At 35.0% G+C, this 18873-nt stretch overlaps 1 protein-coding gene across 4 annotated transcripts in view; it reads left to right on the top strand.

Moving 5' to 3' along the window:
* PCNT (pericentrin) overlaps positions 1-18873 on the top strand; it is a 112235-nt gene that overhangs the window by 28864 nt on the left and 64498 nt on the right. For all 4 annotated transcript variants that reach the window (XR_014492080.1, XR_014492081.1, XM_083359160.1 and 1 more), the window contains exons 15-21: positions 21-166; positions 2874-3100; positions 8469-8659; positions 9396-9558; positions 11698-11910; positions 12593-12822; positions 13006-13125. Coding sequence is in view for 2 of the 4 variants with exons in the window: in XM_083359160.1 (XP_083215286.1) it covers positions 21-166; positions 2874-3100; positions 8469-8659; positions 9396-9558; positions 11698-11910; positions 12593-12822; positions 13006-13125 (1290 nt within the window). In the remaining 2 variants the exon portion in view is untranslated. The remainder of the gene's footprint in view (positions 1-20; positions 167-2873; positions 3101-8468; positions 8660-9395; positions 9559-11697; positions 11911-12592; positions 12823-13005; positions 13126-18873) is intronic.

The raw sequence follows: 18873 nt of genomic DNA, 5'->3' as shown, positions 1-18873 counted from the left end.
ACTGGGTTTTTTTTCCATAGTTGGAGAAAGAAATCATTTTTTTAAAGAAAGAAATGGAAGTGGCCAATACTGAATTTAAAAACTTACATCCACAAGAGAGAGAGAATCAGGAAGAAAATGTTATAGTCTTGTTGAGATCTGATATTGGCAGTTGCAAGAATGAAAGGTTTGAATACTTGAAACATTCTGGAGTACATTTTGGATTTTACATAAAGTAAAGAAATATGAACATGTATGCTTATTTTGTATATAGATGATGCAGTCTTGTTGGCCAAGAACCCAAATGATTTGCAGTTAATATTAACTTGTTAGATTGTATGGGTCTGAGAATATTATCAAATATCAAGTTATTTATATTGATGGGGGATGAATAATTTCAAGTCATAAATAAAAGGGGGAAAATAGAGCAAGTAAACTGTATTTTGGTAAAATGTGTACTAAACCTGGGGAAATATATTTTGCATACAATTACTGATACAATTGTATTGGGGTAATATATGACCAGTGCAAGAAATGAATGTTTGTTAAAATGGATGTGGACATGGAATATATTAGGACAAACAAAAGTAGATTGAAATGAGTTACTTAAAAATGTCTGGCAAAAGAAGAGAGAAGGTCAAGAATGAATAGTAGAATGAATTAATGATTAATATAGTAGAAATACATCAAAGTAATTTGATCATATATAAAAATGAATCAAATTGCAGAACATTGAGCATATAAAAAGGAAGAATGAGGGAGATGTCAAGAAAATCAAGAAACTTGTAGCTGGATAGCATTAATGACATTCAAGGAGAGGAAATTTAAAGAAAAAAAGGAATTGATTTGTGCATGTGCTGGAAGAGAATTGTTCAAGAACAGAAAGGTATAGAGAGGTACGAATGGTGTTGGTGTCAACTAGATCTAGAAAAAATATTTTTGTTGCTATATCCATTTAATTTATTATGCTTATTAATTCTTTGCCTAATACTCCTTAACCTAAAGGAGAATAGTGTACAGGCAGGTATGTATGATAGAGAATATTAAAGCTAATATATTTGCCAACAATAAAACCATTTAATGTTAAATATTAGTAATGCAATACAATGTAATAATTTTGAAATCATTTCAGAATTTGAAGATAATTTGTAGGGAAATCACAATATATGTTAATATTTAATATAACTTTTGTCTAAACACTATGACATAATGCAGAACATACTAGGAGAGGTGGCATGATTATTAATATTCTATTCCAGAATTATATGAAACTTAGAAATCAAAATACTTCTTTAAATCTTTAACTATATGATATAGTTGACTAATAAGCCATTTTTGGGGAAAGATGAGCTTAGAGATTATATTGTATGAATGTTTCTTCTAATATAAATATATTGGTAGGAAGCAGAGACTACAGTAGTAAAAGATGCAGAATCTGATTTAGCCCAAGTCAAGTCATCATAACATTTTTCTGATCTCTCAGATCTTCAACATAGTAAACTGATTTAGTGATATAATGCAGGGGTCCCCAACCCCCAGTCTGTGGACCAGTACCAGGCCACGGCATGCCAGCAACAGTCCACACAAACAAGCAAAGCCCCATCCATGGGATGCAGGCAGCACACAAACCCATGCACCCTCCGGTCCTCAGAAAAACCTCTCCACGGAACCGGTCCCTGGTGCCCAAAAGGTTGGGGACCTCTGATATAATGAATGGATAGCATTAAAAGAATAGTCTAACAAAACTGAGTTGGGTGTCGAGCAAGGATAAAAATACAACTGAGTGATATAGTAGTAGAATGAATAATCCACAACTATGTGAACACCTTAGCATTTAAGAGGTGATAGTGAAATTAGGATTTATCTTTATCAGCTCTTTGTCACTGCTAACTATGTAGTTTGCAGGTCTTTACTCATACCATATATCCAGCTGCTTTAAGTACAAATACAATGGAAAAGATCCATGCTCAAAAGTTTTCATGTATATGTCTCCTCAGTCTGCTTCCAAAAGTTTTTAAGATTAAGGGATGAAGCTAATATAATTCTATTCTAATTCTAATTTCCATTGTTTGAGATCTTTGTGGTTTCTGGAGGCAATCAACCTAGGGACCCTGGTGTCATTCCTACATGAGAGTTTTTCCCCTTGGTCCAATTTGAAAACCTTGCTCAATGCTTTTCCAACTGATAGCCTAAACATTAAAGAGCAATAACTAATCTATGGGATATTAAGCTGTTATAAATCAACTGGTAAGGTGCATAAGCCTACTTTGGAAATCTTTGGAATTACAAGGAAAGGTGCACATTTTTACCAGATGGAGAAAAGGAATTTTTATGCTAAAGGATTAAGTAGTAACAACTAAAATATACAGTATGCTTAATGGAAGTTATTAATAGGAAAGCCTGGAATAACTTTGCTTTTCTGCCCTTATTTATTAACTGTTCCTTACATTCTGTTCCTTGTTGCTAATCAGTAGGATGCTGCATACCACCTTGAATTGTTTGGTCTACTAATTCAGTTTCCTAAGAAAGTGAAAAATATCTTTATCCACCCTTACATCTTAGTGTAATTTGTAAAACTTAAATATCTGTATTTTTCTATGTCAACTCAATTTAGAATGAGTCATCTGGATGATATGCATACCTATAAATAACAATAAAGTTATTTTCAATTTTATTTTAGAATAACTCTCAACTAGAGATAATTTCAGGGAGAAATGGTATAAGAATTACGGTACATCTATTTTAGACTTTACAGTATGACTACTTATAAATACATAATATTTGAACATTTATTTTTGCTTTTGTTTTAATCTGCTTCCCATTTTTTTATAAGGAAGAAATCTTTGTGGTGAGAAATCACACAGAACAATTCAATCTATAATGTTTTGTTGTAGGGATAAACTACAAGAATCTTGTCAGCAGGCTTTAAAATTACTTCTGAAAATGGTGCAGTCCGCAAAAGATGTGGAAGATCTTATCTGCAAGAAAATTGGCCTTTGTCTTGATGACAGCTTGGCATCTGGAGCGTCACAAGGGATTATATCTGAAGAAACTGTACTTGCACACCCATTGAAAACAATAGAGCAATGGAAATTAAAGAAAAACAATAGAATTTGTCAAGGTAATCACTTGAAGGGAAAATAAAGTCTTTGATAGAATTCTGCAACTACGTTATTGCTGTCTTCCAGAGCTTTGCTGTACAGGTAGTTTTTGTTTATCAACCATTTGTTCAGTGACTGTTCTAAGAGATGATTGTGAGTTTTTTGTGCTGAAAAAACTTTGCCCAATTTCAACCTTTGTGGTATCCCTAATTTATGTGATTGCCATTACATTCAGTATGCATTGTCCTATTCCTTCTATGTGGTCCCCCCCCCTTGCAGAGAGATTGGAAGGAAAGGGATTGCAAGAAAATAAGGTTGTTTGCTCTTCTACACATTGAAAGCAATGCAATCAGGCTAGCAGCCCCAGGCACATTTAAAAATAAAGATGAGCGCCCCTAACTTATCTAAAGTTGGAAAAAAAGGATCTTCTGCTCCCTCTTCGGCTTCTGCAAGTCCAGTGTATCAGAGATCAATTGCTACAATGCTTCAAGAAGAAAAGGACACCCAAGCGACCCTACAAGCAATTCAAGAGGCGATCATTACATGGCGGTCACATTGAAAAACCATGAAGAGTTGAAAAGTGCTTTTGATAAAATGAATAAAATAATATGAATCCTCAGTTTGAAAATGTTAAACAGATGATCACAGATAATCAACAAACAATTCAAAAAATAGAAGATAAATCAACTGAGGTTGACCAGAAACTAGAAGTCCTAAAAGATGAAAATGAGAAGTTAATCCAAATAAATGAAGAACTAGAAAACTCGATCGCGGGGATAGAGACGGAAAAAGCCTTATACTTTTTAAGATTTCAAAATATTATAGAAGATAAGGAAGAGGATCTCCTAGGCTTGATAACCGAACTATTGGCAGACACATTAGGAACTGGGAAACAGCAAATGGAAGGAGAATTAAACCAGATCTATCGAGTCAATTCAAACTATGCTAGAAAAAACAAATTCCCCAGGGAAGTGCATGTTAGATTTCTTAAAAGATCTACAAAAGACAAGATTTTCAGAAGAGTAAGAGTCAAACCTTTGAAATACAAAGAAAAAGAAATTGTAGTCCTTAAACAAATTCCTAGGAGAATAAGAGAATCCTGAAGAGAATTATTAATTTCTAACCAGGAAATTAATTGAAAAAGGAGTGAATTTCAGACGGCTGATTCCAGAAGGGATTTTAGTTTACTAGGATACAAAAAGATATACACTGGACACGGCACTTAAAGCAATAGAATTCTTCGACAACCACAGAACATTTTTGGAAAGAGGTGACCCTGAAACAAAGAAACAAGAAAAAATGGCAGTAGAAAGAGCAGTTAAACAAAGAGAGGAGGAAGAAATTAAAAACACATATACAGAAAAAGGAGCAAGACCAAGAGACCATAGACAGATAAGATCGACTAGAAGATTAAGACCTAGATATAACTGAAAGAGATAGAGGAGAATGGGATTTTGTCAATGAATATAAATGAATTAAACTCTTCAAAAAAGAGAAAAGTCTTTACACAATTACAAAAATTACCGTAAAAATGGATATAATTTGTCTTCAACAAACACACATTAAGAGACAACATTATAAATTGTTAGAAGAACTGAAAATCGGTAAATTTTACTTTGCATTAGCACTTTAAAAGAAAAGAGGAATAGGGCTATACATTAAAGAAATGATGAATCCCAAACAAATTTATGCAGATGAAGAGGGGGGAATATTAATGGTGGAAATAATGATGGATCAAAAACAGATACTGATGGTAGCAATATCCGCACTAAATGATAAACAAGAACAATTTTATCAAAAACTATACAAAAAATACTAGTTAAACTATCAAAAGCTTTGTATAGTGGGAGACTTTAATGCAATAACAGATAGAACTTTGGACTACAAAAGTGCCAAACAAGGGAGAAAAGGAGGAAATATATTACCTAAAGCATTTTTTTAAATGAAAGAACTCTGTATTCAAGATATATGGAGAGGAAAAAATCCAAAGAAATTACAATATACATTTTATTCAAATAGACATAAACCATGGTCTAGAATTGATATGATATGGACATCTTTGGAACTTCATACGATGATACAACAAGTTGAAATAGAAATTGTTTGGGCAGACCATACCCCAATAAAGATGACTTAGAGAGGAACTAACAAAAAATTAAGATGGTCCTTGAATAAATCTATATTAAAAGAAAAAGAATTCTTACAACTAGCAACAAAGGAAATGACTTTTTTCTTCAAAATAAACAAGAAAGAAGAAACTGCTTCTAAATGTGTCAGATATGGCTAAAGCATATTTCAGAAGGTTCGCTATAACATATTGCTAAAAAGAATAAAGAAAAACTACAGTTAAAGTTGAAGGAAGAACTCAAAAAGCTAGAATCAGAATTACAAATAGATCTAAAAAGAAAATATTTAAGAAACAAATGGAGATAATAAAACATAAATTAAGCTGAGATGGAAATAATGGCTCAACCGATTAAAAGGGATAAACAGAATTTCTTTGAAAATGCCAACAAGCTGGGGAGATGGTTAGCATATAGGCTGAAAAAGGAAAAAGAAAAAAATTGATAAACAAGATGCAAGATCCAAGAGGAGAATTACAGTTTCAGAATGATACAATAAAAAATATTAAAGATTACTATGAGATATTCTATAAGGTAGAGGAAATTCCAAAAGAAAAAATACAGCAGTACTTAAAAAAAGCAGACTTACCAAAAATTCTGGAGAACATTCTAAACATTCTAAATGGTAAAATATCAATGATGGAGATTATAGAGGCAAATTAAGGATATGACTCCTGGCCTAGATGGATTACCTGCAGAGTTTTATAAATCATTACAAGATGTATTAAGTCCGATTTTGAAAGAAATGTGTAACGAAATTCTCCTGGAGGCTAAAAACCAAGTACATGGACAGAAGCCAATATTACTTTAATACCTAAAGAAGACACTGATTTAACACAAATAAAAAATTATAGACCAATATCATTATTACATGTAGATTACAAAATTTTTGCTTCAATAATTGAAGAAAGACTAAAGAAATTTTTGATTGAATTTATACAGACAGATCAAAATGGTTTCTTACCTAAAAGATAAAAAATAATCTAAGAATGATTCTTGATGTGTTAGAGTATTATGAAATTCATTCAGGGAAACAGATGGCTTTAATATTCCTTGATGCACAGAAAGAGTTTGACAACGTAAACTGGCAATTTATGTTTCAGCAGTTTGCAAAAATGGACTTTGGAAAAATTAACTAAGTAATCAAAACAATTTATTGCAAACAAACTGCCAAAATAATGGTAAATGAAGATCATACAGAAAACATCAATATTAAAAAGGGCACAAGACAGGGATCCCCATTATCCCCATTACTATGTATACTAACAAGACACAGAAATTAAAGGACTGAAGATAAAAGATGAAAAATATAAATTACAAGCATTTACAGATGACTTGGTTTTTATACTGGAAGATCCACTGGAAACAAGCACTAAACTTACAGAGAAAATAGAAAAATTTGGAGAAGGGTTGACAATAAACAGAAAAGACTAAAGTGCTAATAAAGAATCTAACAGAAAAACAAAAAAATCATCTAACAAAAAACAAATCTTCAAATAGTTAAAAAAGTTAAGTACCGGTACTTGGGAATTTACAGTATCTAACAGCAAGATGTGCAACAGTAAAAGAAGATAACTGTAAGACTGCTAAAACAAATAAAATTGGATTTGGAAAAGTGGAAAAACTTTCAACTTTCAATGTTGGGGAGAATAGCAACAGTGTAAATGAATATCTTACCAAAAATACTCTTTTTATTTCAAACAATCCCTGTAAGGCTGGGAAAATAAACTTTAATAAACTGAATACAATAATATTGAAATTCATTTGGCAAGGAAAAAAAAACTAGAATTAAAGTGAAAATGCTACAAGAAGCAAAAGACAGTGGAGGATTTGGATTGCCGGACTAGAGGTTATACTACCAAGCAACCATTCTAGGATGGCTTAAAGAATGGATAATGCTTAGAGATAAAAGACTATTGGACCTAGAGGGGCATGACCTTCAAATCGTTTGGCATGCCTTTCTGTAGTATGGAAAGAATAAAATAGATACTTTCAAAACCATCTTATAAGGAATGCACTTCTTTCAGAATGGGAAAAAATAAAAGAAAAAATTATGTTAAGATACCTGAAAGGCTTTCAACAATGGAAGCTTTTGCTTACCCAAATTTAATTAACTACGATAAAGTTGTGACTTATAAAGATATTTTGGATAATGAAGGAAAATTGAAAGTCAGAGAAGATTTACAAGAACAAGGTACTGATCTACCATGATGGTCATATCTGCAAATTCAAATGACATATGAAAAAGATGTGAAAACAACGGGATTTTATAAAGAACAGACAGAATTTGATCAGATACTGTTAAAAACAGATGAAAAGTTGATTAAGAAACTAGATTTCTGTTAAACGTAAAGATGGAGGAAGAACAAGTAAAAGAAACAATAATATGGGCAAAGAATTTTGGATATATAGAATTAGAAGACTGGCAAAAGTTATGGGAAATAAATATTAAGTTAACTACAAGCAGTGGCATATAAAGAAAACTTATATAAAATGTTTTACAGATGGCATATGACACCAGTGAGATTAGCAAAAATGTTTAAAAATACTTCAAACAACTGTTGGAAATGCAAACAAAGACCAGATACTTATTACGGTATATCTGGTGGACATGCCCCAAAGCAAGAAGATTTTGGGTTAAAACACATTTATGGTTGGAGAAAATGACTAAAAAAACAAGTAAACTTTTAAACCAGAATTATTTTTGTTAGGAATAATACGAGCCAATTATGAGAAAGATTGCATATACCTAATACTACACATATTAACAGCAGCAAGAATTGTATTTGCCCAACATTGGAAAAATGAAAACTTACCAATTGAAGAAGTACTAATTAAGAAAATTATAGAGTGTGCAGAAATGGATAGATTGACTTTAAAGATTAAAGAGAAAGAAGACTGTACTTTAAAACATGGGATAATTTTTATCAATGGCTATAAAAATAGAAAGGAACATGATATGTAATTTTGAGTATATACTAGTAAGAAGAAGGCTATTGAGTGATTAATTAACATATTGTTTCTGATAATTAACTGTATCTATTATTGTTAGTTAAATACATGTACCCAGACACTATACTGTTTGCTAAATACTGAAAATGTTATTTGGAAAAACCCTAACCCTAATCCTGACCCCACCTTATCCCTAACCCTATAAAATCTAATAAAATCTATATAAAAATGATTAGTGAAGTGTAACAAAATGTTTTATGTTTTTTAAACCTGCATTTTAAAATTAATCAGTTTATTATTATCAATTTAATAGGTGAAGTTCCTGATCAAACTCTATTGGAACATAGTTTTCATTCTTTGGAACTGAGTGAGCATTTATGTGAAAGTATTTTTGAAAATTCTGAACTTATATTTGAAAATGAAGAGAGGATTAAAAACATCTGCCATTGTTTATATATCACTGTGGAGAAACTTCTTGATATGCTTGCTGAAACAACCAAACAAGTAAAATATTTTTATTTAGTTAAGCAGTAATCAAATCATTTTATATAATAAAAATATTATGGAAGTGTAAACATTCATTTCAAATAACATTTTGTAATATAACATAGAATTTAATCTCTATGATGGTTCATAAAATCCTAGAAACTTTTTTTTCTGCTTTGAAAAGGAAGAACGTGGATACTTCTATTCTTACCTTACTAATACTCCAAAGTCCAAATGTGACACCATGTCTATGGCATTATTTTAATTGTGACATACACACCTGATGCTCAGTCTCCCAGGAGTCACAACCTGCAGTTTGAAACCCCTGATATATATAAATTTTCCTACCTAGAAATTGTTATTGTGTAAGAAAATTATGTTTTCTTACAATGAGTATAGATGAAACTTCATTAAAATTTAATATCTTTCCTTTGAATATTCTTAAATTTAAAACAGTTACAAAAAGCTGATGTATTTATGTTACTGACAGGGCTAGGATTTCTTATCCTTTCTTTCATTGGGTTCTTGGGAGGGGGCAGGGGAAATCTGCATTATAGATATATCAAGCTTTGTTTCCTACCAAAGATCACTAGGAATTGTGCTACTATTTAGTCATTTGCCACCAGATTTTGGTAATGATCTCAGGTGACAGCTGTACAAGAGGGATTTGGAGACTAGGTGCAATCTAAGACTTCAGGTTGCCTCTTAGAGTATGTACTTTCATTGTCTTTTAAATCTCTTCTTTTTTTGGAAGTTGGAGGAAATGCATAATATCCATAGTAATATTAAAGAGGAATGCCAGAATAAGAATTGGGAAGCATGCCAAATGCTTCATGAAGAGCATGAATCAATAAACTGTTTTAATGAAGAGAGTAAAGTGCAGAATCAACTTGTATTAGAGCTTCATAAAGCAAAAGGTAAGCAAGCTAAACTACCTAGTAATGGACTATGGACGTGGCCACAATTATATGAAGAAAAAAACATGTCCAAATATAGAGGAGGAAAATTCTTAGCAAGTAGGGAGCCATAAATATTGAATAAATACTGGAATTTTGCTTCTACAACAACACTTTTTTCCAGTTGCTAAAGTTTTCACTTGACTATATTATACATAATTTTATTCATTCTATACTTTATTGCTTATCCACATAATTTGATAGACGTTCAGTTAAAAATTTAGCTAGAGTAGTAAAAGAATCAATTGAGTACTGGCTTATTCCTGAGAAATATGACCTATTAATTTGTCAGTTAATACAACCAGATCCAGTCTATTTTTTAATTTGATATTTGCTAGCTTCTCACATCAAATCAAATTTGGTCTTTTTTCTTTATTGGCATACTGACTTCAAGGGGGTGTATTGTCAAGGCCATGTTTTTATTGTTGTAATACATGGAATTGAATGAACCATCAAAAAGACAGAAAGGGAAAAAATGGGAAAATTGAGAACACTTGGACCACATCATTCAGTGTTGGATGATGTAAAGTCAGTATCCTCAATTGAAATACTAATAGTGAAGCAAATGGAAACTTAATGGAAAGGTAATAGTTATTGGAAAAGACATCAATATTTGAAAAAATTTAAAGCAACAGAACAAGAAGCCAAAATGGTTAGAGAACTGACTGAAACCTTCAAAACATTCTGAATTCAGCCATATTTCTTCGTTTTTTCGGTTGCTACAGCAATGGGACAGGAGGGGGAGATGCATTCTTATATTTTAGTCAAAACAATAACTTTCTTTTGGGAACCAAGGTCAAGCAGCCTAAGTGTTTAGCAGGCTGGAGCTACTATTAGGAAGCCCGTCAAAGGTGTTAATTGGGAATTGTGATTTAGGACACACTAAATTTTGATGTGTTTGAGCAACATGGTGGAACTAAGGTAACATACGACAGACAATCTTTGCTGGCATGGCGAGTTTCTAGTTGTTTTGGAACTGTTGGTGAGACCGTTAAAAGTCGTTGGCGCTGTTTGAATTTGTTCTACCAGCAGCAAGATCTGACTGCTGGCCTAGTGATGGATTGTATTGCAAATCAGGGCTGTTTCCAGAGGAGGCAGAGGAGGAGAGGACCTGGAGCTTATGGAGTGAAGGAACTGGATGAGGCTGTCGGCAGGCCCAGAGGAAGAGAGAGAGGCTTTTGGAGGAGTTGGTGGTGGCAGCAGCATGCTCCAGGGGCAAAAAGAAGCAAGGCCTCTTTAAGGAAAAGGTGGAAGAGTCAGGATCAGAAAAAGGAAAGAAAGCAAGGTTGTCAGAATACAAGCAAATTTGAGGGCTAATCCACATGGAGCCCCATTTCCATCTGTCCTGTTTGCCATCGTTCACTCCCTAGAGACTAAAATGGACAATGTGAAATTTGAGCGGGCCATGAACAAGGAGTATATATCGGAGGTGGTGACCCTTTGAGAGCTGTATGCAACGAAATTTCATTTTGATGTATGCCAATTGGTGTACATTCAAAGTGACAATAAAGTTATCATTATCATTACTAAGGGGTGGGAAGTTCAGTTTTTACTTTGTAACCTTTTGGGGGGGAACTTTCAGTCTTGGTTTCACCTTTGTTCGTGCTGATATTATGTAGCCATTAAAAGTGTTCTTTGAGGAAAGCAATTGCCTCAAGAGTTCTTATTTCTACTGGTCTCATCTGTCAGAACCATGACAGTGTCATTGATAATGCAGGTGGAAGCAGCCAATGACAGGCATTTTTGGTTAAAAAAAAGGCAGTAACAAGTAACAACAAAGATGTTTTAAGGGAGGATCATTTTGATTGTGGTGTTATTATATGGAAGCTAAAACCCTCTTATGCTATGCTAATTATTCTGCCATCTGGTGGAAAGCACCCAACTGATGCTTTAATTGTATGATGCTTTATGTTAATATAATTAGAATAAATGGTAAAAAAATTACATAGAGTGAAATTGACATTTTAAAGACAGTCTCCTGCATATAGAATTCTACACATAGAGAATGTTAACACTAATAGTTATTATATTACTGTTTTGTATAAATTCTTACAGTGTTGCTCAGTAACAATTCAAACATTATTCTGTTTTGAGTTACAGGTCTCATTGAAGGTTATTTAACAGAGAGACATACTTTGGAAGAAGCTTTAAATCTTAAAGAAGAATCTGAGCATTGTCTTGTTGCAGAATTGGAAAAACTTAAAGCACAGATTCAGAAGTTAATCCAGGATAACGCAAGATTTGCAGAGGAACAAAAATTACTAATAAGTCAAAATAGAGCTTTAGCTGCCAACGTGGGGGAGAGAGAAGTTGGTAAGAAATGAAATATACATTACTATATTATATACATATAAATCTTGGGTGGAGAAAAAGACTGCTGCCAGTGTTAATGTAATTTTCATTGTATTTAAAAATCTACTTAAAATAAAAGGCAGTCATTTTTATGTTGGTTAAGCTGCAGGACAAGCATTATTTCTAACAGCATTTCAGAAATAATATATTTATTATTTTTTAAAAAATAAGAGTTCGTGTTTCTTGAAAGATTCTTTTGTATTGTGACCCATACCTTATAGACATGATTATACATGGATCTGGGGAGGAAGGAAGATAATCTTTTCACAAAATCTGACTGAAATTTGGAAACATTGTGGTGAAGTGTTCTTCTGATTAATCTTCTTTTGCCCCTGATCCTGGTGGGCTAACCTGACAATGATGATAGGCAGCAAAATGACCTCCCACTTTAACTTCCCAAAATGCTTCTTATACAGCTATATTACAGAATATTTTACAAAGAAAAAAGTAGCTAGACTCCTGTATTACATGGAGTCAAATATGGCCCCTGGCAAGAGAATGTTAGATGCCAGTCTAAGTCATAATTATAATTCTAGCGTATTGTAAAAATATTAATTTATGGTGCATAACTGGTTTAAAATATTCATATGAATTTTGAAAAATGTTATAGTCTTGGTACTGCTGTTTTTCCTTTATGTATTAGAATTAATCAAAGAGATAGAGCGTCTAGCAAAAACAAATTTGGAATTGCAGTGTCAAGCAGAGAAAGATTGTTCAAACTTGAATACACAGATGAAAATCTTGGAGATTGAACTTGAAGAGCAGCTGAACAAAAATCAAAATCAAGCTGCGATGGCATCTGAAGTTATTGATCTCAGACAACAAATGGAAGCTCTTGAAAGACAGCTGAAAAATCAGAGAGATTTCATGGATGTAAGAAAAACATGTATAAAACTTATTTTTTCCCTAGCACCCTGGATTAAAGATTTCTTTCAGAGTATAAAATTATGCTAATCTATAAAAATAAATCTTAAAAATTAGTAATTAAATGGCTTTGATTTGGTTTGAAATCCAAAATAGACTCTAATATGTAGAAAACTTTCATTTTCTTAACAGAAGCAAGCTATTGAAAGGGAACATGAACGTGATGAGTTTCAAGAAGAAATTCAGAAACTAGAAATGGAATTAAAACTTACAACAAAATCCCAAACTTTTGGAAAGTCCAGAATCGATCTGGTGAGTAAAATCATTCCATATGAAACACTTCTTTTAGTGTTAGCTTATAATATATGTATGTCAGAATCCATTTATATCACATTCATAAATGTATGCTTAAAACATTATTTCCCCCCCCCCCCCCGTGGAATTCTGCCATCTCCCGAGGAAGGAGGAGCGCATGTGGATTCAGCCTGCCTTAGGTTATTTCAAAGACCAAGGGAATCTTTTGAACTGGGGGAACAAAAGGGAGGGTTAGAGAAGAAGGCATCTGGCCTGTGTCTTCATTTAATTCTGTAGAGGAAGAAGGCAATAACCATAAAGATTCGAAGTTCCTTTTTTCCCACGAAAGGGATGACATGAAGTAAAATGATGGGGGCTGACCAAATGGGGTTGAGGGAAGGGGGGTTGAACCGGGAACCCTTTATAAAGTTTCAATTTGTAAAACAATACTAAGTCCTGTCTTGTATTTCCACAACCAAGTATGTCCTAGTAAAAATTCCTTTTGGACTAGAACTGACTCCAAGAGGTTTCGTTTTCCTAAGACGTGGATTGGGGTGTGTCCTGACAATGTATTTTGTTTGCTGGGCAGCCTTGCACTTGAAGCAAGCATTAAGAGAATATATCAAAATGAAGGATGAATGAATGTTAGAAATTGAATACGATCCGCTGTGATTGTGTGCAGGCTAAATAGGAAAACTATGCTCCGTTACAATATGATATGGTGTTGCAATGAGTTCAGAATGAATGTTTTGCTTTACACCATTTTGTTAATGTACCATGGGTACCAAAAGATTTTAAAAGATTTAACAGAGAAAAAGTAAATTCAGCTACAAGATGGCAAAACTAAAGCCTCTCAAGCCACAATTTCAGTAGATTTTCCCAAATCAAAGGAAATGAATTAGAGGCACTCGTGGAGAAAGTGAAAATTTATAGGGTCTCATTTCCTCCAATTTTCTTTGCTTCTAATCAGTAATGAATAAATGAAGTCTGATGACTGCTTACTGACAGACCCAGGAATAGAAATCAAGGTAGTGTTTTAATGCCAGAGTTTCCCAAGCTTTTTCTGAAATCATTTTATGAAATTTGGCAATCTATATAAGCTTTATCAAGATCAGATCCAGCTATAAATTAACTAGTCAAACTGGATTCACTTTCCTCATCATGGAGCATTTAAAGGTTCCTATGATGAAATCCTTACAGATAATCCTCACCTCCTGACCCTAGCTGGGACCAGAATTTCCAACACTAAGCTATGTGGTTGTCAAGTGAATAATAATAATAATAAATTGGAAGGGACCGTGGAGGTCATCTACTCCAACCCCCTGCTCAGGCAGGAAACCCTATACCATTTCAGACTAGCTGGCCAGTCTCTTCTTAAAAACTTCCAGTGTTGGAGCATTCACCGCTTCTGGAGGCAGGTTGTTCCACTGGTTAATTGTTTTAACTGTCAGGAAGTTTCTCCTTAGTTCTAGGTTGCTTCTCTCCTTGACTAGTTTCCATCCATTGCTTCTTGTCCTGCCTTCGGGCGCTTTGGAGAATAGCTTGACTCCCTCTTCTTTGTGGCAGCCCCTGAGATATTGGAACACTGCTATCATGTCACCCCTCACCCTTCTCTTCATTAAACTACACATACCCAATTCCAGCAACCGTTCCCTATATGTTTTAGCCTCCAGTCCCCCAATCATCTTTGTTGCCCTTCTCTGTACCCTTTCTAGAGTCTCGACATCTTTTTTACATCGTGGTGGCCAAAACTGGATGCAGTATTCCAGGTGTGGCCTTACCAAAGCATTGTAAAGTGGTATTAGTACTTCACGCGAAATTTCATATGACTGTACCATTTGGAAGTTTCAGTACGGAATGGGACAACTCATTGCAGGATAATTCAACAAATACAAAAGTTAAATTAATTTCAACGGAACAGTGGCCAATAATAATAAAATATAGTCAATCCAGTAGTACAATAATTTTGATGAAAACATGGTCACCAATAAGAAAAATAACTGAGTGAAACAAAACAGTGTTGAATTGTCCCATGGCAAGTTGGCCATAGTGAATTGGCCGTGGCAAATTATCCTAGATCAGTTTCAGTAGTCCCAGTTACTATTGTTAGGCCAGAACCATGCTGTCATTAGACCAGAACCTCACACTTCTTCTGTCCTGCCCTGTCGCTGTTGCCTCTACTTCAGTTCTTCCCACCTGCCTGTTTCCCCCTTTTCTCTACTCTTGGCCACCTTACATTCTGCCATGTTTGCTGCCCCTGGCGCCCTACACTTTGCCACCATGCACTCCACTGACACTACTGCTGCCCTGCCCTTTGCCATGCCTGGTCTCTTAGCTTACCTTTGTCTTTTTCTTCCCACTGCTAATGTGGTGCACATGGCCTGGCCCCTTACAAGTCACCTGTTGGCTATATGCAGATCATTGGAGATCTTGGAAAGGCCAGCAGAGGTCATGAGTAGATAAGCGGAGACTCTATTGTGGAGGCAACGGATGTGTGGGATAATGTTATTCAATGCAGGCAGGGTGCTATAGTGTATGAAATCCAAAATAAATTAAAATTTTTAAAAAGATTATGATCCACAGCTGACAGGGAGGATCATAATTTGTTTCTGCTACCTTTTTTGATCTCCGTGATCTCATACTCCATAGCGAGTTCCTCGGGGAGGAAAGGTAGCAGGAGCAACTTGTGATCTTCCCTTCAGCTTCTCCATTGACTTTGTTTTCGGAAAACAATATCACAAATGGCTATCACATGTGTCATAATCCATTTATGTTTCATTTCTAACTCTTTCTGTGCAAACCCAAATCTCACACACACACACCCCAGATTCTGCCATTCCCAAGGAGGAAAGGGAATAAACGGGATATTATTGCCTCCATTTCCTCCCTTTAGATGTAACTTTTTGTTTATCTAGCCTGCCTGTTGGCCATCGCAAAAAAGATAGATGAAAGGCATTCTCTCTCTCTGATGTTATGAGCAACTAAGAAAGGGGGTGGGGGAATTCTGGTTTGTGTCTCCGGATGGAATGTGAAGGGGAGGGAGTAATTGTGGACTGATGGTTCTCCCTTTCCCACAAGGGGCTTGCCGCCTGAAAGTTGACTGATCCGGAACTGACCAAATGAACTGAGGGGTGGGGTTTTGCTCAGGGACACTTTAAAAATATTGATTGTGAAAAGATTTTTTAGATCCTGTCTATTATACCTTGTATCATCCATGTCTTAGTAAAAGTTCCTGCTTGGACAATCTTGCCTCCAAGAGTCTTTCTTAGGGTGTGGATTGGAGTGGGTTCCTACAACATGACTGCAGCTTGCAATGTTGTAATCATGACACCTGGCACTCACATATTTGGATCATAATCTTTTTAAAATTTATTTTATTAAAGTTTCTTTCTTAATATGAAATAGAAATAGAAATAAAGACAATGGAGAAAGGGGACAGAGGAGATAAATTCCCAGTGAAAGGCCAACACCCATTGAGGGAAAACATTTTTTAGAAATAAACCAATGGCTAAAGGGTTGGTGTTGCCAAGAAAACTCTGGTTTCCTGGATCATGGACTGCATTTCCTACACGAAGGACGTATTGGCAAGGGGTGGGCTACATCTTACGAAAACAGGCAAAAATATACTTGGAAAAAGACTGGCCTAACTCATCAGGAGGGCTTTAAACTAAAATTGAGGGGGGAGAGTGACCAATCTCTAGAATCTCCAGAATCCAAAAACAATCACAAATCCCAAGAAAACAAATCAAACAATGAGATAGGCAGTGATGGGAAAAAAAGGAAAAACTCAAACAACAGCCAGGAGATACAGGAAACACACCTATGCACAGGCATAACAGTCTTAAATGCTTATATACTAACACTCAAAGCTTGGGGAACAAACAGGGTGAACTAGAAGCAATAGTACATGAGGGAATGTATGACATAGTTGGCATAACAGAAACCTGGTGGGACGAAGCCCATGAATGGAATGGACTGATGGATACAAATTGTTCAAAAGAAACAGGTCTACAAAAAGAGGAGGAGGAGTTGCACTATATGTAAGAGAACATTACATATCTGCAGAAATGCACATGGTCAAATATAAAATTTCTCCAGAATGTATATGGATCAATATAAAAGAGAAAAAAAGTGATATTACCATAGGTGTACATTACAGGCCACCCAACCAATCAGAAATAGATGAACTCTTTGCCAACCAGTTAAAGAAGGTAGGAAGCATACCACAGTAGTAATGGGAGACTTCAACTATCCAGATATCAACTGGGAGGCAAACTGCAGTGAGTGGGAGATCAAACAGATTCCTAACCAACCTAGCCAACTTTGTCACCCAAAAGGGGAGGAGGGAACTAGATATAAATCTATACTGGATTTAATCCTTACAAATAGAGAAGAAATGATAGAGGGAATCGAAATTTCCAGAACCTTGGATGAAAGTGACCACGTCATACTGGAATTTAATATAATGCAAACACTAACAACAGAAAACAATCCAACCAATGTCTTAAATTGCAAAAGAGCTGACTTTAACAAACTCAGAGAGAACCTAGGAAAGATCTTATGGATGGAAATCCTAAAGGAGAAAACAACCCAAGAAGCATGGAAAGCCCTGAAAAATGCAATCACAAAAGCCCACATCAGCACAATACCATTGAGAAAGAAAAACAGGAAATCCAAGAAGAAACCAGCACGACTGCACAAAGATCTCTCTAACAAACTAAAAGAGAAAAGGGACAAATACAAAAACTGGAAAGAGGGGCACATAACTAAGGACGATTATCAGCAGACAGCCAGAACATCAAAGATGAAGTCAGGAAAGCAAAGTTTCAGAATGAACAAAGACTTGCAACAGAAATCAAGGACAATAAAAAAAAGTTTCTTCCAACATATTAACAACAAGAAAAAAGTCAAGGAAACTGTAGGCCCCCTAAAGAGAGAAGATGGCAAGGAAATAACAGGAAACAGGGAGAAAACAGAGCTGCTTTACTCATTTTTTGCATCAGTGTTCATACAAAAAGAAACTATAACCCAACATACCCAAAAAACCACTGCAAAAGACATACTAGAAACAAAAATTAAAACAAGCCAGGAAACACCTATCAAACCTTGAGAAATATAAATCACCGGGACCCAACAGATTACATCCCAGAGTTCTGAAAGAGCTGGCAGATGTTATCTCAGAACCGTTGCAGTACATCTTTCATAAATCCTGGAGCACTGGGGAAGTACCTGAGGATTGGAAAAGGGCTGACCAATCTTATCTCATTCTTCGATAAAGTGACCAGCAAAACGCAGTGGACATAGTATACTTAGATTTCAGTAAGGCATTTGACAAAGTAGACCACAACCTACTCGTTGGTAAGCTAGGAAAAGGTGGAATAGACAACATCACCACCAGATGGATCTGTAGCTGGATGACAAACTGTTCTCAACAAGTATTCCTCAATGGAACTACATCCACATGGAGAGAAGTAAGCAGTGAGGTACCACAGTGTTCTATCTTAGGCCCAGTACTCTTCAATATCTTCATAAATGACTTAGATGAGAGAATTGAAGAAGAACTCATCAAATCTGCAGATGACACCAAACTGACAGGAGTAGCCAAGACCCCAAAAGACAAACTCAGGATCCAAAAAGATCTTGACAAAGTTAAACAATGGGTCCTATCCAACAACAGAGTGAGCGCCTGTTACTCGTCCCAGCTTCTGCCTACCTAGCAGTTCGAAAGCACGTAAAAATGCAAGTAGAAAAATAGGGACCACTACG

Source organism: Vipera ursinii (assembly GCF_947247035.1).
Source record: "Vipera ursinii genome assembly, chromosome: 1".
In the NCBI taxonomy this organism is placed as follows: Eukaryota; Metazoa; Chordata; class Lepidosauria; order Squamata; family Viperidae; genus Vipera; species Vipera ursinii.
This window is presented reverse-complemented; position numbering and strand designations above follow the sequence as displayed.